General features: G+C 61.1%; 2 protein-coding genes across 9 annotated transcripts in view; both read left to right on the top strand.

Moving 5' to 3' along the window:
• Window positions 1-1803, top strand: part of MOV10L1 (Mov10 like RISC complex RNA helicase 1) — a 72599-nt gene extending 70796 nt beyond the window's left edge. For 4 of the 5 annotated variants that reach the window (XM_025455748.3, XM_025455768.3, XM_025455739.3 and 1 more), the window contains 4 exons: window positions 31-138; window positions 1009-1146; window positions 1233-1327; window positions 1487-1803. In XM_025455748.3, the coding sequence (XP_025311533.1) occupies window positions 31-138; window positions 1009-1146; window positions 1233-1327; window positions 1487-1496 (351 nt within the window). In that variant the 3' untranslated portion in view covers window positions 1497-1803. The remainder of the gene's footprint in view (window positions 1-30; window positions 139-1008; window positions 1147-1232; window positions 1328-1486) is intronic. The other variant, XM_025455722.3, reaches the window with a different exon arrangement.
• Window positions 1804-8761: 6958 nt separating this feature from the next.
• Window positions 8762-16068, top strand: PANX2 (pannexin 2). 4 transcript variants are annotated; one of them, XM_025455700.3, is made up of 3 exons: window positions 8762-9004; window positions 13217-14662; window positions 14860-16068. In XM_025455700.3, exons 1-3 carry the CDS (start codon window positions 8779-8781, stop codon window positions 15201-15203), a joined length of 2016 nt encoding a protein of 671 aa, XP_025311485.3. In that variant the 5' UTR covers window positions 8762-8778; the 3' UTR covers window positions 15204-16068. The 4 variants fall into 4 exon arrangements, with proteins under 4 accessions (XP_025311485.3, XP_035577522.2, XP_035577521.2 ...); XM_035721629.2 differs by having other exon boundaries at window positions 8864-9004; window positions 11463-14662; XM_035721628.2 differs by having other exon boundaries at window positions 8868-9004; window positions 11091-14662.
• The last annotated feature ends 887 nt before the right edge of the window (window positions 16069-16955 follow it).

The following is a 16955-nucleotide window of genomic DNA, read 5'->3' as shown; positions in this document are numbered from 1 at the left end:
TATAAAGTTTAATCTTTATCTGCTTCAAAGGTGGAAAAAATAAAAATTCTTTTGCGAAACATTGATCTGATGGACATAAAGGTTGGATCAGTAGAGGAGTTTCAAGGGCAAGAATATTTGGCCATCATCATCTCCACTGTAAGTATTCCCATTTTTCAGTGGGGGTGGCAGTGTGTCTGATGCCACCTGATGGTCACCAGGTTCCTAGTACATTCCAGTAGAAAGTGGCAGAGGCGGATCAGTAGTGCAGAAAACCAGTTGCAGGATAGAGATGCTCTAGCATCATCTTAAGCTGTTAACTATGGAGGAGCTTCTTTAAAAGGCATAGATAGGGGGATCCCTGGGTGGCGCAGCGGTTTAGGGCCTGCCTTTGGCCCAGGGCGCAATCCTGGAGACCCGGGATCGAATCCCACGTCAGGCTCCCGGTGCATGGAGCCTGCTTCTCTCTCTGCCTATGTCTCTGCCTCTCTCTCTCTCTCTCTCTCTCTCTCTGACTATCATAAAATAAAAAAGGCATAGATAGATAGCTCGTTCAAAGATCTACCAACACAAAAATAAAAGAATCCTAGGAAGAAGTGGGAAATACGCTAGAGATAGAGGGACGGATGTTGAAAGTGAAGTGAATGGGAGGGCCAGGCAGGAAATGAGGGCCTGCCATAACACGCCGGCCACGGCAGCTCGGCTCTTACCCGAGGAATGCCAGGTAAATCCTGAAAACCCCACGTTCCATTTTTAAATCCTCTTTATTGAACAGTACATGTAAACTGCAGGTAAATTAGAAAATTCAGGTAGGATAAAGGAAATTGGAATTGCCTACAACTCTACCCTAGAGATACATTAGTGGGTCTCATGTGAGGCTCCCCTTACACCGCCGGGTTTTTCCTTCTTTAACCAAAAATGGAGTTATACTGTTGTTTAATATTTTTTTAAATGCTTTTAAAATACCAAGTTTCTTTCCATGTCAGAAAAACGTATGAGACCGTTTTTCTCATCTGTGTGTTTTTTTAGGTACGGTCAAATGAAGATAGATTTGAAGATGATAGATATTTTTTGGGTTTCTTATCCAACTCAAAAAGATTTAATGTTGCAATCACCAGACCCAAAGCCTTGCTGATTGTGCTGGGAAATCCTCACGTTCTGGTCAAAGTGAGTCACCCAAAGAGGAAAGGGCCTTATAACAGGGTGCCACTCAGACGGCATGGGGTTTGAGGCCTGGCTCCTTGGTGTTTCAGCAGGATCCCTGTTTTGGTGCTTTACTGGAATACAGCATTACCAACGGTGTCTACACAGGGTGCAATCTACCTCCGGAACTGCAGTCCCTGCAAAAGTGAGCTCTGCTTGTTTCCTCCTGCACTAGCCCTGCCCCTCCCTGCGGGCCCCCTGCACTCACCTCCTTCCTGTGGGGTCACTGAAAGAGGCAGCGATGGTCTGAGCCACTCTGGGAAGCCCAGCTCATTTGCCACCCTCCCCCTTTCCCCACCTGCAGCTGTGAGTAGATGTGCGGCTGGTCCCTCTCCACCCCACAGAGCCAGGATTCAAGGGACCCACAGGACCAGGTCCACCGGCCCCATTGGTAAGGCACGGCCAGGAGGCCTGGCACCGTAGCCCAGGGAGCTCCTGTCCTTGCCTCTGTGGCAGGGTCCCTGTGGTGGGGCCCCTGTAGCCTCCCTGTGTCCTGTCATTGGCCGTGAACGTGGGGGCCATGGGGCCAGACAGCCTGCTGTCCGTCTCTTTTCCACACCACCCCATTCCTCCACTGGGGAGTTACTGCATCGCATTGCCAAAATAAATGCTCACATGGAACACCCAGCGTGCCTTCCCACCTCAAAATGCGCTGGATACTGGGAAGCGACTGTGCTTCTTTATGGCCTCTGACCTCTGATCCCTGCGGGCTCCCACATGTTCTCCAGGTCCTTGAGCCAGCCCTGGAAAGCCCAGGATCACTGTAAAGGTTGAGCGGCTATAAAGAAGTGGGGGTCAGCATCCTGCTCACCTGGAGCCCTGGTGCAGCTAAGTGGGGCCTGTGCCCTCTGGCCAAGAGGCAGGCTTGTCAGCACAAATCCTCAGGAACCCGTTTCTGGGAAGGGCTGGCTGCGTTTACACAATGGAGGCTATTCTCTGTGAACAGCATCAGGCTTGGGTACGTTCATACCCAGGCACCCAGTGAAGGCACCATGTCTTCCCGGTGGGGGTGGGGCGGGGAGGAGCCGCAGCAGCCATTTCGGGAGGCGGGGCAAGCCCCTTCACCCTGGGGCACTAAGGCTCTTGCCCTGCAGCGCCCCCGCAAGGGGATTCCCTACAGGAGGATAGTGCTCCCTAGACACAGGGCCCTGTGCTGCTCCTTACTGAGGCTCTGAGTCCTCTTTTTTTTTTTTTTTAAGATTTTATATATTTATTCATGAGAGACACACGCACACACAGAGAGAAGCAGAGACACAGGCAGAGGGAGAAGCAGGCTCCATGCAAGGAGCCTGATGTGGGACTCGATCCTAGGTCTCCAGGGTCACACCCCGGGCTGCAGGCAGCGCCAAACCCCTGTGCCACTGGGGCTGCCCTCTGAGTCCTCTTGTGGGTAGAACACAGGACGGCTTCCTCCAGGAAGGCAGCTCGGATGGCGGGCTGCATGCCGAGCATGGAGGCCTAGGCAGAGCCCTCCTGCCCCCCCAGACCTCGAGCCAGCTGCCCTCAGGAGGAAACCCGAGTCATCAGGACCGGGAGCCAGTAGCCAGGGGTGGTGTGGACCCTGCTCAGCTGTCCTGCCCAGGCCAGCGCATCCTAGGATCATTGGAACCAGAGGCCAGCAGCACAGGTTCTAGGCCGGGCCTTCTTGCCAGAATATGGGGTTCTGGTGGGTGTTCCCCTCCGCACTAGCAGGCTGGGGGCATTATTTCCAAACTCACCCCTCTTCACCGTGTGCGAGCTGGCATCATTGTGGCATCAGGCCTAAACCTCCTCTGGCTCTGGGCAGGTCCCCAAACGTGTGCGCACACACAGAGGGGGTGCCACTGGGGCACTTCATTTGTCTGCAGGGCCCAGAAGACTTCTGTTCACTCCCAGGGCCCATGGGGACTGGCGCTGCAGCAGCCAGAGCCTAACGCAATGAATGGCTGGGGACCCTTTGTGGTCTGTGGGGACTCTGTGCTTGCCGGCCTCGTGGGGCAGCAGACCTTAGGTACCAAATGCTGTCAAGAGTAAAACCATTGGGAACTTCAGATGGCGACAGCAGCATCAGGCCAAGCCAGGGCCTCTCTACGGAGGTGGCCCTCAGCCCCCAGTTTGTGCAGCCTGGCCCTCCCCACCTCTGCCACAGCCAGTGGAGGAAGGGAGGAGGGGCAGATGGCAGGAGGAGGGAGCCATGCCCGCTGCTATCATGGGAAGGAAAGGAACGGGAGGCCAGGTGGATACCGAGCTGTGTCCTGCCACAAACCTACAACAGCCTTGCCAGAGACAGCTGAGTGCAACCCCTAGGGGCTGCAGATGGGTAGATGAGAACTTGGTCCTATACAGGATGAGGGCAGGTGGGGAGGGACAAGGTAGAGAGTGCTCATGCCAGGGGCCCCAGGGCCACCCCAGGCCCCTAGCGCACCCTGTGACAGGCTGCCACCACTCCTGCTTCCCAAGGCACCAATCAGGGCTTTGTCCCTCAACCCACCCCCAGCAAACACGAGATCCCATCTTCCCTGTTGGCGGGTGGGGACACTGATGTCCTGGTGGGCCGGCCCACAACCCTTCCTTGCCTCCATGCTTGAGGAGAGGGCTCTCCTGACCACACAGCTCACTCCTGGCTGTGATGGGTCACCCAAGACCAAAACTGTCCGAACGTGAGAAAATTCTGATTTGCTACCTCAGGAAACACCTGCTCTTGGCCTCGTGCACTGGCTGCCCCAGGGCCAGGCTCCCTGAGCAGCCCCCACCTCACCGTGCTGTGTGTCCCCGTCTCTAGAGGGAGTGTTGGAGGGCAGGTCTTCTCTGCCCCCGAGCAGTGACCAGGAGGGCCCCAGAAAGGCCTGGAGGGAGCCAGGGTTGGCAGATCACATGTGCTAGATCCCACCCTCCTTCCCCCCCCCCAGCGCTGCGAATGGCCTCCCGTCCCCACCCTGAGACCAGCCCAGCACTGTCCCCTTGCTCCTGCCCACACTGTGTTACAGGGCCCAGCTGCCACCCCAGAACGATGTGCACACCTGCACAGCACTGCACCCAGCCCAGCTGGCACAGCCCTGAGTGATGGGGTGGCCTGGCTTGCAGGAGGCAGCAGGTGCAGGGGTCCAGGGTGAGAGCAGACAGGAAAGCAGGGCTGGGTGTCCCAGGCTGAGGGAGTACTCAGTACTGGTCTGGAGGTGTGTCAGGGGTGAGGGGAGAGCAGGTGGGTCATTCTGTAGAGGACGGGGCACCACAGGCAGGGGTACCCAGTGCGGCCCTGCTGGGCCCGGAGCACTCACTGAGAGTGCTCAGTGACAGAGCAGAAGACTCTGGCAAGCCCAGGACAAGAAGGCGTGGGGGCTGCCCAGGCAGCATGGACTCCTGGTGGGCCAAGCTCAGAGGTTCCTGCTGGCAGGTGTGGCCCCCACTGGGTTTAACTTCTGTGCTTGGAGACTTGAGAGCTGTGTGCTGCCACTTGGTTCAGCTTACCTACCGTTGGTCTCCTCATTCAAAATTGCTCATTCCGGCAGGTCGTAATTATTGCCATTTTGAAGCTCGACAAAGCAGCCTTTTCAGTGTGTCCACTGGAATCAAAAGGCATTTGCAGCTTGACACACCTTCTGGTCACTTAGAAAGGACCCAGCCAGCTGCCCCTTCATGGCTGCACATTGTCCCTTGCTCCTTCCCCCAGAGCTTCGCCCACAGCAGCATACGTGATGCCAAGTGTGTGGGGTTGAAAGTCGAGGGCGTTGCAAACAGCCTGATCTCTGGGGCACACGATGGGGCCTGCACCAGCCTTCCCACCCCACCCCACCGCTGTGCCACCAGGCATGAGCTCTGACCCCTGAAGAGTGAGCGGAAGTGACCTAGAGGTGTGAACTGTACCACCCGGATGGTGGCTGCTAGTTCCCAGAGTGAGGGGACAGATGGGCACAGTTCCCAGCCAACCCAATGACAGATAATGAACAGCAGGGTGGTTGATTCCTGCAACTGAATGAGCCTCTTGCTTACACTCTGCTGCTTCTCCAGACAAACTTGTATACGTTGAGGCAGCTGTTTTAAGGGGTTTGTTTGGTTTTCTAGTTATCTCTGCACCCAACCTGGGGCTCAAACGCACAACCGCAAGATCAATAGCTGCATGCTCCTCCAGCTGAGCCAGCCAGGTGCCCTGAAGCAGCCTTTCGCTTTGATTTGTGAAAACGTAAGACTGAACTTGATAGCAAGTTCACCTGAATTGTTCTTGTAGTTACTGTAAGGATTTAATCAGTGACACGCGTATGTTGTGGATCTTTCTAAGTAAACATGGAAGTGAGGTAGAACTGGAAGGGCATTGGCTAACAAGCTGCCATCTTCATGGGACAGCACAACACCGCTCGAATGAGGGTCCCTCATTCCATTCATTTCTGGTTTGCACCGACAGTGCATTCAGAGTTTTGCTACAGGGGCGCCTGGCTGGCTCAGCTGGAGGAGCATGCGACTCTTAATCTTGGGGTTTGGGTTTGAACTCCATGTTGGATGTAGACATTACTTTAGAAAAAGGGAAGAGCCTCAGTGGCTCAGTTAAGTGTCCAGCTTTTGATCTCAGCTCAGGTCTTGACCCTCAGAGTCATGCATTTAAAAAAAAAAAAAAAAAAAGTTTTGCTGCAGCACTGTCAGCCTCTGCAAACCTCTCCATGTGTCAGAAGCCATCTGCTAACATCTCAGCACAAGAAAGGACAAGCTGCTCTCCAGTGTGGTCCTCCCTGAAGACAGGATGTGGGGAGAGTAACCCTCCAGTACAGCCTGCCCACGCCAGCCAGCTGTGAGGTCTTTGGTGACCCCTGCTCCTGGGGGGCGGGAAACAAAGGACAGGGCCCTGGGCTCCAGGTCCCTGCAGGGTTTGAGCCCTGTCTGGGGTGCCATCAAAACCACCGCTCACTATTCTGCTCTGGGCCCCACCCTAGCCACATCCAGGCCCCTCTCTTCCCAGAGAGAAGGAAGGACAGCATTCAAGGCCACAGCTGCAGTGGGGATGATGGGGGTGCAATCCAGCCTCAGCTCTCCCCGGGTGCCCCTCTGTTGGATGGGAAGACAGCAGCCCAGCCTTCCTCACAGAGCAGGTGCCACCAGTGTCCTGAGCACCACTGTACTCCAGAGGCAAGTCCACAACCTGCTAATGCCCACAGGCCAACTCTGATCACATGGAGATCAGCGGTGTGCCCTCTGCACCAGACTAAGCAGCTGAAGTACATCACAAAATGGGATGCCATGTACAGAGAACAAAAACTAGGACCTGTCTAAGACAAACCAATGCAACATTTACAGAGAAATTGTAAATTTATTACAAGATATAAAGATGTAAATAAATGAAGAAATGTACTATGTTTATGGATAAGGAAAGGTAACCTACAATTGTGCAGATTTCAGGTGTCCCAGGTTAGTATACATTATTAGGGCAATCTCAATATTCCAGCTACATTTCCTTTTTGGAAACTTGACCAAGTCTTTCTAAAATGTTCCTAGGAAAGTGAAGTCATGAATACCTAAGTCATTATTGAAAAAGAGTAAGGAGGGTCGCTGCCGATCCACGTATTTGGTATACCACTAAGCCATTACAAGGACAAACCCATTGTGGGTGTGGTGATGACACTTGGTGGTCCAAGAAAGGGTATGGTGCGCAGTCAACAGTGTTGGGAAAAGACACTCGTTTATGGAGAGAAACTAAGCTACGTTTCTACCTTCATGCATGGTCTTCCAGCTAGAAATGTATCTACTAAATGAGTAATATTACATATGGAATTTGCTTGGGTTGTGATCGGGTACAGTCATCTCCTGAAATCTCATCACAGGTGGCTTCCTTCACCCACTCCCCCCACACGGAAACAAAGCACATTTCAGTGCTTCTGCTTGCAAGCCACAGAAGCATTCTTCTGTGGAGGATAAGGATAAGCGTGAAGGATAAGGTGTCCTGCTCCTGGAGAGACACCCGGCTGCCTTCATGACATTGGAAAAAAACACCACAAACCATAAAACAATTAAAAGATGGCTTGACTACATCAAAATTAAGGATTTCTATCCAGACCCCATGGATAAACCCAACGGACAAAAGGACTTAAAGGAGGCCTTCACAAAGGCTGACGTAAGTCCAAGACCTCCTATTAATGAAAGTACAGACGGGAGCTCTTGGTGTGCGGGAGGCTTGAACAGACAGTAAACCCATTGGTGATCAGAAAGGCAAACTGAAACCGCATTGAAGACTTTAGGATGGCAGATCGCAGACACCAGATCATGCCAGGAGCTGGGAATATTATGGGGACAGAACCTCTTTTTCATGGTGGGACTACGGTCCAGCCTTTCTGGAAAGCAACACGGAAGGTGCCCCCAGGAGCACCCCTCGGGGTTCCCAAAGGGCCTTAGGGGATATCCATGCCATTATGAGGGGGCCATGTGGGACAGCTGGAGTGACTGGATTCTCTGGAGGATGTCTGGGTTTTGGAGGGAGTTCAATTTTATGTGGGTGTCTGGGTAATGTGGGCGCATGTCTAGTTTTTCTGGGGGCAGCTGGGTTGTGCAGGGGGTGTCTGGGTTATCTGAGGGGTTGGAGATTGAAGGCCTCAGTAGGTAGTAGACAAATAATTACCCGCTAGGAGCCAAGGGTGAGCATCACTCAGCAGCACAGGTGAATCTTTAAAAGCATAGAGACCCTAAGAAAGGTGAAGAAACGCAAGGTGTGGAGCGCCAGCACCCCCCTGAGCCCCAGGGCCCACTGGGTCACCCCCACCACCCAGGACCTGGAGATACTGGTGCCAGGGCAGGAATCACCGAAGTTCAAACTATAGCCACACTAAATATTTCACAAAGAGATATCCCATGATTTACATCCCATAACAGTGGGAAGGGGACCAGCCAAGAAAGAATTTTTAAAAATGATGAACCACAGAGAATCGTGCAGGCAGCGGGGCTTGAAGGTGGCGGCCGCGCCCCACGCCGAGACCAACCCCGGACGGTGTCCGCGCGACTGCTCGGGGGGAGGAGGCGGAGGCGGGAAGGGGGGGCGGGGGCGGCGGGGAGCCGGGCGTGAGTCCCCGGGGCCCAAGGGAGGAGTGAAGGAGCTAAGGCGGCGGCGGGCGGAGCAGGCGGAGCGGGGGAAGCGGGGGCCGCGGGCCGTGCCCCCGAGCGGGGAGGGGCGCCCAGCGCCGCGGCGGGCTCCGCGCAGGGCCGGGTGGAGGCGGCGGGCGGCGCGCGGGGACCCCCGCGGCCTCCCCCCGCCCCGTCCCCACCCCGAGGAGGAGGAGGCGGGGCCAGTCATTGTTCATTCATTTTATTTAATTTAAAGATTTTTTTGCAAAGTCATCGCCGGCGCCGCATCTGCGTGGCTGGGGGGGGGGGCGGGGGGGGGCGGAGCCTCGCCGCGAGTCGCCGCAGGTAAACAGCCCCCTCCCCGGCCGGCGCGGGGCCTCGGCCCCAGCCAGGGACAGGCGCCCCCCCGCCCCGCCCCGCCCCGCCCCGCCCGAGGGACGCCCCAGGCCCGGCCCGGCTGCAGAGGCGGGGGCGGCGGCGCGGGCGGTCGGACCCCAGCCCGCCGGGCGGCGGCGGAGCGTCCCCAGCCCCGCGCCCCGCGCCCCCGCCCCGCCCGCCCCGGGCCGCCCCCCGCCCCCCATGCACCACCTCCTGGAGCAGTCCGCGGACATGGCGACGGCGCTGCTGGCCGGGGAGAAGCTGCGCGAGCTCATCCTGCCCGGCGCGCAGGACGACAAGGCGGGCGCGCTGGCTGCGCTGCTGCTGCAGCTCAAGCTCGAGCTGCCCTTCGACCGCGTGGTCACCATCGGCACCGTGCTCGTCCCCATCCTGCTGGTCACCCTGGTCTTCACCAAGAACTTCGCAGGTGAGGCTGCGGGCGCGTCCGCGGGGCCCCGACCCCCGCCCCCCGCCCCCCGCCCCCCCCGCCGCTGCCCGCGTCGCCTGTTCCCGGGGCGGCTCCGGGCCCCGCGCTGCGCTGTGTGCTCACCGCCCGGCCCGGTGCTCCCGGGCAGAAGCGGGGCTCGGGGCTGGCGCGGGAGCCCGGGAGGGGCGGTGGGCCGGCTCTGCGGAGGAGGAGTGGCCAGGTGGGGGCCGGAGACGGCCGTCGGAGCGGCAGCCAAGGGGTACGGAGCGGGGCGGCGCGGGGGGCCTCGCCCTGGGCACCGGGAGCCCCGAAGGTCTGCAGCAGAGACCGGGAGGCCAAGCTGGGGGTCCGCGGGGCCGGGCAGGTGGAAGGGGGTCCCGACCGGGCAGTGAGGGAAGCCAGCGCCGCGGGTGCTCGGGGGTGCCGCGGGGTACCGGGGCCTTCAGGTGACCGACGGGCACCAGGAAGACGTCCTAACAAGTGACCCTGGGAGGCGCTGGGGGCAGGGGGCTGCAGGAGCCGGGTCAGGCAGGTAGAGGCGGGCAGCTGGGGGAAGGAAATGGCTCCCCCAGCCCCATCTGCCGGTGAGGGGTCCAGGGAGGGCCCCGCAGTGCTCGCCGGGCTTGAGGGCCAGAGGTGCCCCGGGAGCCAAAGGGGTGGGGGCTCCTGTCACCCCCTGAGAGGGAGAAGGGACCTGTGACTGTCCCCTGAGTGACATTGGCAGACATTCTTGCATTCTGCATTGATCCATGCTCAATTTTAGGGGTCTCCGTGACCTGGGAACTCCAGACCTGAGGGTGGACGCGTCCAGGCCACCTGATGCCACTCTGAGACCAGGGGCCTCTGCAGTTTGTCTCTGTGGACACCAGTGCTCAGAGATAGGACGCGTTCCCAGGGACAGGGGTGGCTCACACTCACGTGCAGGTGTGACTACCAGTGTCACTCGGGGCACCCAGATGTGTCGGGGCTCCAGGACTAGAACCCCCAAACTGTAACAAGCACAAGCTTGGTGACTCAAAACGACTGAACAACTGTCATAGTCTGGAGACCAAAAGTCCAAAGTGAAGGTGTGGGCTGGGCCTCAGTCCCGCAGGTCCAGGTGGGCTCCCTCCTGCCTCTCCAGCCCGTCACACAGGGCGCCTCTCCCTGGGCTCCTACAAGGACGCCAGTCATTGGGTTGGGGCTACTTCAGTGTGACCTTATCTTTTTTTTTAAGAGGTATTTATTTGGGAGAGAGCACGTGGGCGCGTGCAGGGGGGGAGAGAGGGAGGGGGAGAGCCCCCAAGCAGCACCCCTGCTGAGTGTGGAGCCCAGGCTCTTAACCCACTGAGCCACCCAGGTGCCCTCAGCGTGACATTATCGTGAACATGTTTCCAAACAAGGTCACAATCTCAGGGACCAGAGGTTGGGACCTGAACATCTTTTGGGGGAGACACAATGCTACCCACTACAGGTACACACAGCGGGGCAGGCTCAAGATAGTCACCCCAGGGGACCTCCGTCAGGGACAGGGCCTCCATGCTCATGTTCTCTCGTGAGACCAGCTCACCCACCGTGGTGCTCGGCGCCGCTCCTTGTCCAGCCAGGCCTGGGCTGCCAGGGTGTCCCCAGCTCACTCTCCGTTCCTGGTCCTGACGCTGCCCCCCCCCACACTGACCTGCATTTGCACACGGACATGCTGTGCCCGCTTGGCCCCCAGCGTGGACAAGGCAGGCCTTCTGAGCAGTGGCAGGTGCTGGCCACTGCTGCCCGGCATCGGGGGCCCTGGAACACGGCTCATGGAACATGGTTGGCCTTCAGCCCCTGGTGTGCCCGAGGGACTCCTGTCCCAGGTCACAGAACGCAGGGGGGCTGGCAACAGCTTATCAGGCTTGCTGACAGGAGTCCCTGCAGCTGCCCTGGCTTTGCCCCTCACGGTTCGGGGGAGCTCTGGCTGCTTCTCGTGCTCACCTGGAGTAAGGTTCAAGTGACAGGTCTCCTGGTGCTTCACACAGAACTGGGAAGCATCCCGGGTCCCCTCCCCAGGCCCGGGACAGTAGGGGTGCAGGGAAGCGGCGCCTTGCAGGTGGGCACCACACGTCCACAGGGTGACCTTCCAGGAGAGGCCCTGCTGACACACGGGGACAGCTCGGATGGCGCAGGGGTGCACGAAGGAGGTGAGGTCAGCAGCTCCGGCCCTCCAAGGACACTGAGGCCCCTCCACCCAATCCCCTGGACAAGAGCCCACCGGGGGGCCCTGCCCCCCCACAGTGTATCGGCACCCATCTGTGAGGGTCTCAGCCCGGGGCGGAGGGCCAGCGTGTGTGCTGTCACCGCCGAGAGGATGCATGCCCCACCCATGAGGAGCTGGCCCCACCGACCCCGTGTGGGGGGCACACCCAGTGCCCGGAGCCTCGCTGCACAGGGACTCCCTGGAGCACGGGACACCCGACTCTCCGCACCCTGCTTTGCTTGACAGGGACACGATGGTAAACAGGTGCCGGCAACACGTGGCACTGGCCTCCTAGCCTAGAACCTCCCGGAAGGCCAGGGCCATGTGCATCCGCAGTGTGGAGGGCAGCGGGCCACGGGAAGACCCCATGGCTCCTGGCCGGGCTTGCTGTGAGTAGACCCCTGGTGCGCCGACCACTCAGCAGCAGACATAGGGGCGGCCTCAGCGGGAAGCGGGTTCCTCAGGTGTTACACACCCCCGCACAGGGCAACTCACAGCTGCTCTTTCCATAAGTGGCAAATAATTGGGGCTGCACATAACCTGGATGTCTCTGGACTGGAGGTGTGCAGGGGTCCCCAGAGTGTGTGCCCTTCTCAAAAAGGGAAGAAGGCAAGTGCCCTGCACCTCGAGGACGTGGAGCATGAGCTGCAGGGCCGGTGCCGGGTCCTGGGGGCCAGGGGAACCTGCGCGGGTCACTGCTCTCTAGGGAGGGGATGTCTCCCCGCGCCTCCCTCCTGTGTGGGGGTCCCCCTGCCCCGGCACGGTGGGAGCACCCTCACTCACACCCCTGGGGGAGACACGGAGCAGGAAAGGGTCTCAGCCGAGGAGGCAGCCAGCCACCACCTGCCTTAGCTTCCCGCTGCTGCTCTAACAAGTGACCACAAACTTAGCCGCTTAAGATAACACGTTGTGATCCCAGAGTCGCCCAGCTCGGAGTCAGAAGTGCTTCACAGGGCGCAGGCTGCAGGGCACGCGGGACCTCAGTTCTCCTGGAGGCTCCAGGAGGCTCTTGTCTGCTCTCCCAGGCTCCGGAGACCCCACTTTCCTTGGCTTGGTGCCGGTCCTCCAGCTTCAAAGCTGGCGCAGTGGCCTCTCTCTCCAGCCTCTGCTTTCATGCTCACATGCCTGACTCTGCCCCCTGTGACCACCCCGGGCCCACCCGCATAATCCAGGACCGTCCCCCCAGAGCCTGCGTAAAGTAGCCCAGGTGCGGGCAGCCCCAAGTGGACGGCTGTGCGGGCAGGGGCAGGCCTGGGGGCAGGACGCCAGCAACCAGGGGAGCAGACCGCGGGCTGGCCGCTGACCCCTCGGGGCCACGGACACGGGGTCCAGGGACGCCCCCAGGTCAGCCCCCAGCCTGCCGGGTGTTGCCCTGTGGGGAAGTGTCCATACGTGAACCCCCAGCGGGTGGATCCCAGCGGAGCTCCAGACATGTTCTTTGCTGTTGGTTTGTGCCCATCGTCACCTGGGAGGGAAAGTAAAGTCCAGTGACAGCCTTCGAGCTGCCACCTGGGAGGCCCCCGCTGTGGTGGCTGCGGACGCCACGGTCCTGGCCCCCGCGTCCCATCAGAGGCCGGGCCCGCCCGGGGCCCCAGGACAGCGGGCCTGGGGAGCCACCACACCCTCGGTGGCAGGCCGGGCACAGCCGTCCTCCTGGAGCTGCCCCTGGCCCCGTTGGGCTGGCCGCGCTCCCTCCAGGAGCCGGGGCCCCGCAGCCCAGCCCTCGGGCTGGGGTAGGTGCACTGCGTGTGGAGGGACCCTGGCGAATGGCCTGGCCCGCCCTGCTGCCCTCGGACAGGGCCTCCCCCACCTCCGACGGCGGGAGCTGAGGTGCCTCTCACCCCGGGGCTGTCCCCACTCCGTGCCACCCCAGCTGCGGGGGTCTCCAGGCTGAGACCTCCTGGACCCGGGCATTTGTTTGGGGACCGCAGTCCCTGGCATGTCTGGCGTGCCCCCGCCCCCACCCAGCACCCCAGCCCGAGTCTCCTCTCTGCCCTCAGAGGAGCCCATTTACTGCTACACGCCGCACAACTTCACTCGCGACCAGGCGCTGTATGCTCGCGGCTACTGCTGGACGGAGCTGCGGGACGCGCTGCCCGGCGTGGACGCTAGCCTGTGGCCGTCGCTGTTTGAGCACAAGCTGCTGCCCTACTCGCTGCTGGCCTTCGCGGCCATCATGTACGTGCCCGCGCTGGGCTGGGAGTTCTTGGCCTCCACCCGCCTCACCTCGGAGCTCAACTTCCTGCTGCAGGAGATCGACAACTGCTACCACCGTGCGGCGGAGGGCCGCGCCCCCAAGATCGAAAAGCAGATCCAGTCCAAGGGGCCCGGCATCACGGAACGCGAGAGGCGCGAGATCATCGAGAACGCCGAGAAGGAGAAGAGCCCCGAGCAGAACCTGTTCGAGAAGTACCTGGAGCGCCGCGGCCGCAGTAACTTCCTGGCCAAGCTGTACCTGGCACGGCACCTGCTCATCCTGTTGCTCAGTGTGGCGCCCATCTCCTACCTGTGCACCTACTATGCCACCCAGAAGCAGAATGAGTTCACGTGCGCGCTGGGCGCATCCCCAGATGGGCCGGCCGCGGGGGGCACGGCCGTGCGCGTGAGCTGCAAGCTCCCGTCTGTGCAGCTGCAGCGCATCGTGGCGGGCGTGGACATCGTGCTGCTTTGCGCCATGAACCTCATCATCCTCGTCAACCTCATCCACCTCTTCATCTTCCGCAAGAGCAACTTCATCTTCGACAAGCTGCACAAGGTGGGCATCAAGACGCGCCGTCAGTGGCGCCGCTCCCAGTTCTGCGACATCAACATCCTGGCCATGTTCTGCAACGAGAACCGCGATCACATCAAGTCGCTCAACCGGCTGGACTTCATCACCAACGAGAGCGACCTCATGTACGACAACGTGGTGCGGCAGCTGCTGGCCGCGCTGGCCCAGTCCAACCACGACGCCACGCCCACCGTGCGCGATGCCGGCGTGCAGACGGTGGACCCCAGCGCCAACCCCGCCGAGCCCGAGGGTACCGCCGAGCCACCCGTGGTCAAGCGGCCGCGCAAGAAGATGAAGTGGATCCCCACCAGCAACCCGCTGCCCCAGCCCTTCAAGGAGCCGCTGGCCATCATGCGCGTGGAGAACAGCAAGGCCGAGAAGCCCAAGCCCGTGCGCCGCAAGACGGCCACGGACACGCTGATCGCGCCGCTGCTGGACGCCGGCGCCCGCGCCGCCCACCACTACAAGGGCGGCGGGGGTGACCCGGGGCCCGTGCCGGACAAGAAGCACGCGCGCCACTTCTCCCTGGACGTGCACCCCTACATCCTCGGCACCAAGAAGGCCAAGCCCGAGGCCGGGCCCGCCACCGCCCTGCCCACCTCCCGGAGCCAGGAAGGCGGTTTCCTTTCCCAGGCAGAGGAGTGCGCACTGGGCTTGGCCGCAGCTCCCACCAAAGGTAGGCCCTGGGGACGCCTGCCGGGGAGGGGGGCACACCGGGCATCTGTGCGGTGCGAGGGGAGGAGGGCGGGCTGCCCCCCCCCCCAGGGGCTGCGACCATGGCTGCTCGGGGCAGGGAGGCCCCGCGGCTGGAGCGCACAGGGCGAAGGAGGCAGAGGGGCGGGGAGGTGACGCCTGTGCTCCCCGTGTTTGCAGACGCCCCGCACCCTGAGAAGGAGATCCTGTACCCAGCAGAGCCGGCCCGGGCCGCGCTTCCCCCCGGGGGCCCCTTTCACGTCTGCTCGCCCCCAGCAGCCCCCGCCACAGCCCCTCTGTCACCGGCCAGTCTGGGCAAGGCCGACCCCCTTGCAATCCTGAGCCGCAACGCCACGCACCCCTTGCTGCACATCAGCACGCTGTATGAAGCCCGGGAGGAGGAGGACGGGGGCCCCCGAGCACCCCCGGACGTGGGCAGCCTTATCGCCATCCCGCCGCCCCAGCAGATCCTCATCGCCACCTTCGACGAGCCGAGGACGGTCGTGAGCACCGTGGAGTTCTGAGGAAGGGGCAGCCGCCGCCGCCCCAGCCCCACGTGGACGTGGCCTCTGCTTCACCCGGCACTGCCCGCGCCTCCCGGCCTCCCGTCCGCATGCCACAGGGCTGAGCACCGTGCCCTCCCGGCCCCCGGGACAGCATCGTGGGGGTGCTGGCTGGGCCCGGGCCGGCCTTGACCCCAGCAGAGCCCCCTGGAAGGCCTGGAGCCAACCCTGCGTCAGGCAGTGGCTGCAAGCTGAAGAGTTTATTTTTTTAGGCGATTTCGTGTTGGGCCCGGGATGCTGGCCCTGACGGCCGGGCCGTGGCAGGACAGCTCTGCTCCAAGCCCGGAGGGAGCTGGGGCGGTCCCAGCACCGGGCCTGCCGGGCCCAGAGGGCCACGCTCAGGTCAGCGGGGGCGCAGGGGTCCACCCTCCATCCGATCAACGTGCACTTTCTCCTTGAGTCCCGACATACCTGTACTTTATTTTACTACGATTACTGTAACTACTGAGTGTACGTATTACCAGGAGACAGGATGGTGTGTGCATGGGCGTGAGCGACAGGAGGAGGGCACCAGTGTGCCAGCGGATGTGTGCGTGAGTGGGCGTGAGCAGCGAGCAGCGCGATGTGGGCGCAGCGGGAACGCACGGCGTGTGATTGGGCACGGGGCTGAGACGGTGCGGACACCAGCGTGCAAGGGAAGGAGTCCAACGCAATAACCACGTCCCCCCACCCAGGCCACCAGCCCCCACCTGAGGGCCCAGCTTCCTGTGGGCACCCAGGGCTGGCGCTCGGAGGGTCTGTCCCTATTACCTCAGCCACGGTGACAACGTGACAGTATTAACAAGGTAGCACCGAGCATATCAATAAATATTATTCTGATACTGTGTGAGTCCGCGTGGTGCGTCCTGCAGGAGGCCGGGGCTCTAGCAGGGCCTCTTACATCTGGGGGAGGTGCCCCCTGCCCTCCAGGTCACCTTGGGGGCCCTACTGCACCCACAGGAAGGCAGGGGTGCATAGGTGTAACTTGGGGTTGACATCCCATGACCTCTGATGTGCTTGCGCTGTGGGCCTGGGGGTCATGCAGGGGAGCCCTGGGCTCACAGGCTCAGCAGAGACGAAGGCACGAGCCCCCAGGAAGCCCCATCAGGGGCTCGGGGACAGGGGCACGTCTGGTACACGCATGGTGTGAGGCTGCTCCCGCTGCAGGGACCCAGGACCTGGGTGGGACAAGGCTGGTCTCACGGCCACGCCATGGGGCCACACGCCCTCAGTCCCCCCGGTGGCTCCCAGGGTCTGAACACAGGCTCCCCAGAGCCAGGTGGCCGCGCAGCCAGGCCAGAAACTGTGGGTGCTAGAGCCAGGGGAGGGGGGCATGAGAGCAGAGAGGGCCCCCATGGGCTGCTGAGCCCTGCCTGGCCCAGTGCTGCATCCCCCTGCACCCCCCTGCACCCCCCTGCAGGCCGACCTCCCCCGGAGCCCCATGACCAGACAGTGACAGACAAGGGGCCCTAGGTTTTAAACATAGGTTTTATTGTCACTAGGGTCTGGCAAGGCCTGTGCAGGAGACCACACGGTCGGGAGAGCTCGTCACTCAGCTCCCGATAGGGGGCAGGCTGTGCCCAGGCCAGAGGCCCTGGGGGTCGCCCCAGAGGCAGCGCGGGAGGGGGTCGGGGCAGGAGCCTGTCCCGTGGTTTCTTTTTTTTTTTTTAAATTTATGATAGTCACAGAGAGAGAGAGAGGCGCAGAGACACAGGCAGAGGGAGAAGCAGGCTC

This window comes from Canis lupus, chromosome 10, assembly GCF_003254725.2.
Source record: "Canis lupus dingo isolate Sandy chromosome 10, ASM325472v2, whole genome shotgun sequence".
In the NCBI taxonomy this organism is placed as follows: domain Eukaryota; kingdom Metazoa; phylum Chordata; class Mammalia; order Carnivora; family Canidae; genus Canis; species Canis lupus.
This window is presented reverse-complemented; position numbering and strand designations above follow the sequence as displayed.